At 49.5% G+C, this 9,629-nt stretch overlaps 1 protein-coding gene across 1 annotated transcript; it reads right to left on the bottom strand.

Moving 5' to 3' along the window:
- Positions 1 to 4,593: 4,593 nt before the first annotated feature.
- Positions 4,594 to 7,735, bottom strand: DUSP1 (dual specificity phosphatase 1). Its single transcript, XM_003781938.2, has 4 exons — positions 7,089 to 7,735; positions 6,662 to 6,807; positions 6,076 to 6,295; positions 4,594 to 5,641 (listed from the first exon to the last, which is right to left on the bottom strand). Exons 1-4 carry the CDS (start codon positions 7,453 to 7,455, stop codon positions 5,271 to 5,273), a joined length of 1,104 nt encoding a protein of 367 aa, XP_003781986.1. The 5' UTR covers positions 7,456 to 7,735; the 3' UTR covers positions 4,594 to 5,270.
- Between the last annotated feature and the right edge of the window lie 1,894 nt (positions 7,736 to 9,629).

Here is a 9,629-nt window from a genome sequence, read left to right as displayed (position 1 = left end):
TGTACTTAATGCATGCTTATTGAATGAATGAATGATTTGTACTGATCTTAAAGCCCATTTTTGCAGTGTAGTCTATTGCAGGGGACTGCCCAGACTTGGACAGAGCGGTGGGCCCAAGAGTCAGAAGTATGTAATGCCCCCACAGGAGAACCCATTCCTGCAAGGACCGGTCACATCTCCATTACACCAACCTACCTTCCAAACATCCAGGCCCTTCACTGGCCCTTCCAGGAAGTGTCTCTTTCTTCCCCTGCTTTGTCTACCGGTACAAGCTCAAATAAACACTGAGAATTCCAGAGCCTTCCCAAGCTTGGATACGGAGGGGGTCTTAGCAGTGCCAGTTGCATGGAAGGAAAGGATAGATGAAGTTCATTTTAGGTGCTTCTTACGGATGAGGGAACTGAGGCCCAGAAAACGGAAGCTCCTTGTCCCATGTCAGTGGGGCAGGGCTAGAAGATCTCAGAACAAAGGCCACTTCTCCAAAGCTCTGATGGCCCAGAGAAAAACATATTATGAATGCTGGCCTAAGGTCTCACCGAGTTGACAGAATAGCCCACTTCTCCTGTTTCCCTTTGCCAGGACACTCTAGGGAGGGACACTGCTGCTCAAGGGACAGATGGGGACCAGCTGTCCACAAGAGGACAATACACCTTTCCCAAGCCTCTCTGATGTGCCCAGAAGTGACTACCTTTCATTTAATTCTTACAGGGCTTTTGGAGGCTGGGGATTATCGGACTATACTACAGATGGGGAAACTGAACTTTAAAGACTTTAATAACTTACACTGGCTAAAAAGTGACAGAATCAGGCCCTGAATCCATGTCCAGTAGACTCTAAGTCAAGTGCTCTCTATTGGCCAGGCCACAAAGATCCTTCTCAAACTTCAAGTCATTGCTGCCTCCTTGGCCTGGAACCTCTCCCCAGCTCACCTTAAATGGGCAGCTGGGTTGTATCATTCAGGTCTTACCCAGTCACCAGCTCAGAAAGGCCTGACTCTTCACCCAAATGGAGAGCGGCCTACCTTTTAGAGTTCCACCTTCATAGCCTTCATCCTTATTTCTTATCTGATTTATACACTCCCTACTCACACTGTTAGCTACTTAAGGAGTAGGAACTTCCTCTTGCACCAACGTTTTTTCTAAGCCTTTCCAGTCAAAAAATATTTGTTAAACAAATGAATGAATGAGTGTATGAATCGGTGGGCCTGCTGCTAGCCTAAAAAGCCTAATAAGGTGCTTCGGCTCAGCGCCTGTGGCTCAAGTGGCTAAGGCGCCAGCCACATACACCTAAGGTGGTGGGTTCGAATCCCCCAGCCCGGGCCGCCAAACAACAATGATGGCTGCAACTAAAAAATGGCCAGGCGTCGTGGCCGGCGCCTGTGGTCCCAGCTACTTGGGAGGCTGAGGCAGGAGACTCGCTTGAGCCCAGGAATGGGAGGTTGCTATGAGCTGTGATACCATGGCACTCTACCCAGGGGGATAGCTTGAGGCTCCATCTCAAAAAAAAAAAAAAGAATAAGGTGCTTCCAAGATACTCAATGTTAATATGAAGCCAGTAGACAATCTAATACACACCCAGGTAAGAAAAACTCAGGTAAATTCAGGATGAAGAGGGGAGAGGGAGGGAATGGGCGTGTTCCCACTTAATGAGCACAAAGTAAGGGTACATGGCACACATCTTCTGGGTGCAGGACACAACTACAACAAGGACACTACCTAACAAATGCCAACATTGAACCTAGTCGTTTGTACCCTTACATTAATCTGGAAAAAAAAAAAAAAAGGTGTTTTTTAGGCATTTTCCTTGGCAGAGCACAGCCTGTCCATTGTTGTGCTAGCAGTGCGCTCTCTTTGTTCTCCGCAGGATGGAAGACACCTGGGCTGACGAAGGGGCGCAGAGGCTGCTGGACTGCACCCAGAGGCTGTTCTCGAACAGGCTTGCCCAGCAGAGACCCAGAAAAGTCCCGAGCGGTGAGCAGAACTTCCACCTGCTCCCCAGAATGCAACCTGCGGAGAAAAACAGCCCGGGGTGACCTGCATCCACCCGGTGGGAAACCGGAACGGCCAGCGGGGCGCAGGCATTGTTTGCCTCTGTGTATGGCAACCAGAAACCACCGCGGCCAGCACTTCTCAAAGGCACCCCGCCCCCCTTCATTTTAATCTCCTAAACTGATTTGTCAGCAGCAGGAAGTGACATGACAGCTTTCCTCACAAAAGGGAAACTCCTCCGCGTTACCATGGAGATGGAGGCCACTGTAGGAGCATAGGTTTATATAATCTTAAAGGTGTACACGCCATGATGTCATCCTTGGATGGGGCCGGGCAGGGAGGGAAATGGACGCCCGGGGCTGCAAATCCAAAGCAAATTGCCTATGATTTGCAAGATTCCAGGGAAAGGAGAGGATGCGGTGGAGGCAGCGGTGGGGGTTGGAAGTAACCTAATGAAATAATGGGTGCCTGGAAACCACAGAAAAACCTAAAGTATGCATAACGACATTTTTTTAAATCCTAGAATTAGAAAGCTGAGAGGAACCTTGCCCATTAGATCCAGTGCAAACTGATCATTTTAGGGAGTGGGAGAACTGCCAGAAATCATCAGGACAGAGGCAAAGGGAGCCGAAAATTTCTCCGGGGACTTTATATTCATGGACTCATTTCTCTCTCACTAGTGAGCCGCAAGTTCCTCCTCTGTAAAATGGGTGCTGGTGTGAAAGTTGAAATGTGAATGTGTACGTTAGCAGGGCCTGGCACCCAGTGCTAGCTCTAAAACTGACAGCCATTATCATTACCACATGATCAGTATCAAATGATGATGAAGTTGTCTCTATTTCAATCTGGGGGTGGGGGGTGGGAATTTAATAAGACTTCAAGTTTCTTTTCATTATGAGGCACTGATTGTGTCCCAAGAAAAGCAGACTCAGGCCAAATGTGACATTTTCTGGAGGGCCTGAACACAGCGAATCAGATGCATAGGGATAGGGGGTTGTCACCCCTGGCTCCCAGGGCTGGCATGAATGAGGCAGAGTGCCTTGAGCCAGGAGAAGCGAATGACTTGTTTTCACTGGCGGCTCCCTTAGGCAGCCGCTGTATTTTTCCACTGCGTGGATCACACTGGAGATTAATTTTGGTTCAGCCAGCGCCTGCCAAGCAGAAAGTAAAGGCCCTAGCCCACGGGGAAGTCAGCCATGGCATCTACCACAGACTCGACGTCACTGGTACATTTCCACGAAGGGAGATATCCGCAATAGTAAATTTCTAGGCTTTGATAAAAACATTGGGTACGGTTTGTTTTGATAGGCATGAATATACTTGTAATTGGAAACCCTGCTGAGGAAATGAGCTAGCCAGCCCACGGTGAGTTCTTAGAACTTAGAACGCAAAGATCTTTCAGACCCTGAGAGTTAAGTTGTGAACGGTGGACCAATGGAGAAAGGTCAAGGATACTAATCTGTGTGAAGACCTTGAACAACGGAGCTGGACCAGGACCATAGCACAGAGCACCCCCGGAAAAGTCGAGTGGAATGTTTCCTTTTCTGCTTCCCACAGCACTTTGGCCAGAAGCAAGCAGGGGGTGGAGAGCAGGCACTAAGGGGCCAGTAACCCAGGAGCTTCCCGGTTGCTTAATTCGACATTATAGACTGGATTATGGGTCAGTGGTTGATTACACCTTCTCTGTTTCAGTCTGGTTGGCAAGAGAGTAAAAATTCAGAATATTGCTCTAGAGCAAGTCAGGTTTAACTGCTTATCTTCTCAAACAAAATTATAAAATCAGAGCAGCAGGTGACCTGATGGAGGCAGCAACCAAAAATGCCACATCTGTATGCAGAGTTGTTGGTGTGAATGCCTTTCAAAACATTAACAATGGCTAGGTGGGGGACAGGGCTGTTGCAGGGTGATTTTTCTATATTGTATTTGCATATAGTGCTTGGATTTTTTTTTCTCATTTTTTTGGCCAGTCTATGCATTATTTTCACAAAAATAAAACCAAAAAAGTATAAAATAGGCAAGTGATAAAAGTACAAAGCTTATGGAACACAAACAAAATAGATGTGGATTCCCATTCCCCTGTTCTTATCACTTAGCTGTGTAGGGTTTCAGCATCACTCGCAATACATGTTGCTATTTCTGGCAGTAGGTAGCACACACTGCCTTGCACATAGTAGGAACACAGTGTTTTGGAAAACATTCATCATCTTCATAATCCTAGTATAGCTCAGAGAGGAAAGGGAGACTTTATATTACCCCCAATGAAGGCATTAAATGAAAAAAACAATCCAGGCAAATTACCATTTCTTCCTAGCTTTGGCTCTTGGGGACACTTAGTTTACCAGGGTAATATGGTAGTTTACACAGCTGTTAAAAGGAATATGGGGGGCATTGACCCAATACCAAGAGTTCAGCTACCACAGCAGGTTTTTCATGACAGATCTCACTGGTCTTCCTTGCAACTCAGCCATTTTCATGTTACCAAGAGGCCACAGGGTATGGAATCAAATCTCAACACACATTCTACAGGTCCTTGTCCAAATGCTTCCCTATTTCACTAGTGAGAGAGGGATCAGATGGGGCTGCCAAAGAAATAAAGCATTAAGACTTCAATAGAAATGCCATAATTTATTCCATTGTATAAAAAAGTCATCCCTATGTAACAAAATGTCTTCTTCGAAGAAGAAATATATTATTTCAGGTCATAAATAATCAGCAAACATACAACTGTTGACAACTAAAAAAAACCCAACACTGGTGTTTTCTATCAGTGCTGACAACAAATCTGCTTAGGATATATTTACAGGATATTACAGTACTCAAAACACAAAAGTTGAGGTATTTGGTTCTTCTAGGAGTAGACAATGACATTTGTGAAGGCAGACCACCTACACAAAAATAAATAAGGTATATACTCATCACATAAGTATATGTGTCGTTGGGAATGGTAATACTGGTAGGTATGTCAAGCATGAAGAGACTCTACAAAAAACGGGGGCAAGAAAAAGAAACCAGCTCACACACTGAGTCCTTTCTCTTCTGCCCCATTTTGTCAGAGGGACTTGATGTACCCACTATATATTGGTCCCGAATGTGCTGAGTTCAGCAAATGTCTTGACACCTTGTCATCATTATGGCTGCTTAGGAACCCAGTGGAACTCGGGTGAATTAAATAAATAAGGACCAGCCCTCGTGAGCCCCCACCCTGGAGTTATTGCATTTCTCCTCTCAAAAAGGAGCCTGGAGTTCTGGTGGGATGTGAAAATCTTCACCTCCCGTGGCCTTTCAGCAGCTGGGAGAGGTCGTGATGGGGCTCTGAAGGTAGCTCAGGGCACTGTTCGTGGGGTGAACAGGGATGGAGACAGGGAAGTTGAAGACAGTCGTGGTGGAGGTGCCCCGGTCAAGCACAGCCATAGCAGGGCTCCCAGCCTCTGCTGAACAGTGTGGAGCCAGCACCTGGGACTCAAACTGCAGCAGCTGGCCCATGAAGCTGAAGTTGGGGGAGATGATGCTTCGCCTCTGTTTCACAAATTCAAAGGCTTCGTCCAGCTTGACTCGGTTAGTCCTCATAAGGTAAGCAAGGCAGATGGTGGCTGATCGGGAGATGCCTGCCTGGCAGTGGACAAACACCCTTCCTCCGGCATTCTTGATGGAGTCTAGAAAATAAAGGGTGGCTGGTTACTTGAAAGCTCAGGAGAACTACCCCAAGCCCAGGTAGAGAGTGTCTAAGAAATGTCATGTTGTGTCTTATCCAGAGATGGTCAACATCACCTCATGCCATCACATGGACACTGTATGTAGAATTAATGTGGGCCATGCGCAAAAGACAGCAAGGGACCCAGACGGTGTGTTTCTACTTAGCAGATTGATCTCTTACAAGTCAACTCAATTTTCTGAGCCTCTGTAAGCTAATCTGTCCCCAAATATGGGACATTAAAACCATATTTTACAGGGATTTTGCACATCAGACTGATACTTAATTGTCTGGAAATAGGCTCAGAAAAGTATCCTTCAAATCCTTGCCATATAGGTTGGACTCAGTGACTAAAATGGGAGAGACAGGAAAGTCCCAGGCATCCGTTCCATTTACCTATGAAGTCGATTGCTTCATTGAACCATGAGCTGATGTCTGCCTTGTGGTTGTCTTCCACAGGGATGCTCTTATACTGGTAGTGACCCTCAAAATGGTTGGGACAATTGGCGGAGACGTTGATCAAGGCAGTGATGCCCAAAGCATCCAGCATGTCCTTTCGGGAAGCGTGATAGGCACTGCCCAAGTACAGAAAGGGCAGGATCTCCACTGGGCCACCCTGAAATCCAGAAATATCCAACACTTGTCAAGCTTGCTCATGGTCAATGCCAATACCCACACCCACAAAAACTTCCTTCTGGAAAAGTCAGTTTCAGATACTGGGTGAACTCTCAGTAATGTTGTTAGAATATAAATAAATAGAGGACTAAGCTACTTGCCTGCACAAGGCCAACAAGTTCATTTCTGTAGTGCCAGCAATTAAGACACTCAGCTGCATTAGACTACTTTAACTGTGGAATAAATCATATCCCTATGTCCCCTGTTATAAATAAAGCTGCAGGTCACTTTCTATATTCTTACTGGCACTGCTCTTCCAGGCTCTGCCAGATCTTTCTTCTCCCCTCTGGCACGGGCTCCTACTAACCTGATCATAGAGTGGGGTGCTGCAGGAACTGCAGCCAGATTCTGTGCTGTCGGGGACGCTAGTACTCAGGGGAAGGCTGAGCCCCATGGGGGTCGACTGTTTGCTGCACAGCTCCGGGCAGGAAGCCGAAAAAGCTTCATATCCTCCTGAGAATACAAAGACATTTTTTCCATTAGCACCGCTGGGACAGGGCACCTTCATACAACTAACTCCCCCACCCACCAAAGGCTGGAAGTTTACATCGGAGTGGTCCAGGCAAGTCTTTGTTCCCAGAGCCAAACAAAGCCAACGACAAGTCCCCAGAGATACGACTCCAGCGCCCATGCGCTGCAGGTGGGGCAGAGTCCCAAGAGCTGAGGGCCAAGGGCCCCGGTAAGGTTTCGACGGGCGGGCGTATGGGCAGTGCTGAGCTTCCCCGAAGGCGTACCTTTGAGGAAGAAGACTTGCGCGGCTCGCGCCTCCCGGCAGAGCGCGCCGGCAGCCAGGGCCAGGGTGCCATCGCGCTTGGCGCCGTCCAGGGCGGCACTGCGCTCGTCCAGCAGCACTACAGCATGGTAGGCGCCGGCCAGCAGGCGGCCGCGCAGCTCGGCGTTGGGCACTATGTGTTCCAGGCCCATGGCGCCCTTGGCCCGGCGCCGCACGATGGTGCTGAAGCGCACGTTGACAGAGCCGGCTATGTGGCCGGCATTGAACGCGAAGAAGGAGCGGCAGTCTAGCAGCAGGCACTGTGCTGCACGCTCCCCTAGCAGCGTCCGCAGGCCTCCGGCGTCCAGGATGCCCACTTCCATGACCATGGCCGGCCTCAGCGCCCCCAGCGTGCAGGTTCTTCTGTGCTTTGTCTGTCCTCGGAAGCCAAGTGCAGGGCGGCGGCTTTCGAGGAAAAGCCCGACCCTGCCTCTCTTTAAGCCGAACCAAAAACTGCCTTTGGACTGAACGAGGTCGGGGGGGTTCCCGCGGGTCTTCAGCCGCCTAGGCTTCTCAGCCGTCCCCTCGACTGCCCCTCAACCCGGGTATCAAACTTACAGCCCGGTAGTCCTTCGCAGTGAAATCTGCCTGGGGAAGAGCGTTTATATGTAGCCTCTCTAGGGGCGGGGCGGGGCTGGCGCGCGGGGGGAGGGGGTTTGTTTGTTTGAATGGTGGTCACGTGGTAGAATGGTGACGTCACCCGCCCTGCCTGACCGGGCGCAACCGGAGCCAGAGGCGAAGACGTCATCGGCCTCGGAGCAGGGTCGGCTCTAAGCGCGCTGGCTCGCCGCCCGGCCCCCACCCTACTGTCCGGCCTGCGCCTGGCGCGTCCCTGGGGAGGAGGAGGGCGTGCTGCCAGCCAAGGGCTGACCTCTGAGATGCAAGCGGCAGGGAGAGCGGGCAAGGCCACCTGCCTCCGCCTGGTCGCTCCTTCCCCTCCCCCTCCCTGAGACCCCTCCCCCGTCCTTTCCTACTCTGCCCGCTACCCTTGCCACAGTTTTCGAGCGGAAAGGGGCTTCCTGTGCTTTGGCATACACATGTGCCCTTCTCTCATTTCCTCGTCACTAACAGGGAAGGAAACGAGATTCCCAAGGAGAAGCGACTAGTTTGTCCAGTGTCACAGTGCCCGAGTGGGGACTGGGAGCGGTGAAGAAGTTGAGGGTTAGAGAAAAATGAACTTGGTCCCTAATAAATGTCATTTCTACCAAGAACGACCCGAGTGAATTGGGGCGAAGAGGTTCAGGGAAATGTTTTCCTCTTTCCCAGACTTTCTCTAATGTTACTTTAAAAAAATTATGTCTGCCGTGAAAAATGCCTTTAAGCAAGCCTTCAACCAGAAAAAAAAATGTTATTCCTAGCCAAATGGTCCCTGGAAGACTTTAAGCCAAGGAAGACAGGTCGCGGACTGTAATCCCAGTGTAGGGTGGGGGATCTCAAGATCCGGTAGGAGATTCCAGGGTTCGGCCGTTGTTGGGGGGAGCGACCTGCAGCGCGGCTCAACAGCGCCCCTTCAGGGGCCGCCAGACACTCCTTTGTCACGTTGGCTCAAAATCTAGTTTATTCATTCCTTTATTTTATAAAAATACAGTATTTTAGCCGGGCGTGGTGGCTCACGCCTGTAATCCTGGCACCCAGAGAGGCCAGGACGAGACGATCGCTTGAGCTCAGGAGTTCAAAACTAGCTTGAGCAAGAATGAGACCTCCTCTCTACTAAAAACATAAAACTTAGCTGGTCATTGTGGTGGGCGCTTATATAGTCCCACCTACTGGGGAAGCTGAGGCAGGAGGACGGCTTGAACCCAGGAGTCTGAGATTGCTGTCAGCTGAGCTGAGGCCAGGGCACCCTACCTTGGGGCAAGACTCTGTTCAAAAAAAAAAAAACAGTATATAGATTGAGCACATTTTAGGCAGGGGCTGTGGAGCTCCGATGCCCACCCCCACCCCCCAGTTTGTTGGGTCTATATAGCCTGAATTCGAAATCCCATTTCTCCGGGCTTTTGGTTGATTTCCAGGACCTGGACCCAAAGCCCAGGAAGACTCCCCACGTTATTCGTGCACTCAGCCCTACAGAGGGACCCTGGGCAGCGGAGCCTGCTACAGGGACACGAGGCGCTAAGTACACAAGCATAAACATTGCGCCACCCTGCCGACTGGCTGGGGTGCAGAGTCAGGAACATTCTGTGGTTTCTTCCCCTGCCAGGGGGAGGGGATTTCACCGGCCACCTCGTGCCAGTTGCTCTGTGGGTTGTATCACCAAAGACAACTTCTGCATTTGCCTTGCTCAGCTTCTGTGTTTTTACATGCGCAAACTTTCTGCCTGGATTCTTCTAGAAAACTTCAGAGCACTAAGTGGTGGTTTGTTGTTGTTGGGTTTTTTTTTTTAAGGGCGTTTTCTACCTTCTTGTGAACATTGGTCGAGGACAGCAAAGAGGTTCTCAGATAAGAACAACACCCTCCCTGTATAGAGAGAAGAAAAATTCTTTGTTTGTTTATACTACTTATT

The sequence above is a fragment of the Otolemur garnettii genome, unplaced genomic scaffold (genome assembly GCF_000181295.1).
Source record: "Otolemur garnettii isolate 467f Iridium unplaced genomic scaffold, OtoGar3 scaffold00003, whole genome shotgun sequence".
Classification (NCBI taxonomy): domain Eukaryota; kingdom Metazoa; phylum Chordata; class Mammalia; order Primates; family Galagidae; genus Otolemur; species Otolemur garnettii.
Note: the sequence above shows the minus strand (reverse complement) of the source record. Positions and strands in the feature narration are given on the sequence as shown.

Coding starts and splice junctions, on each gene's coding strand:
- DUSP1 (XM_003781938.2), bottom strand. CDS start 7,455: ATGGTCATGGAAGTGGGCATCCTGGACGCCGGAGGCCTGCGGACGCTG. Junction 6,808..7,088: donor GCAAGTCTTCTTCCTCAAAG/GTACGCCTTCGG, acceptor TTGTATTCTCAG/GAGGATATGAAGCTTTTTCG. Junction 6,296..6,661: donor GCACCCCACTCTATGATCAG/GTTAGTAGGAGC, acceptor TCTGGATTTCAG/GGTGGCCCAGTGGAGATCCT.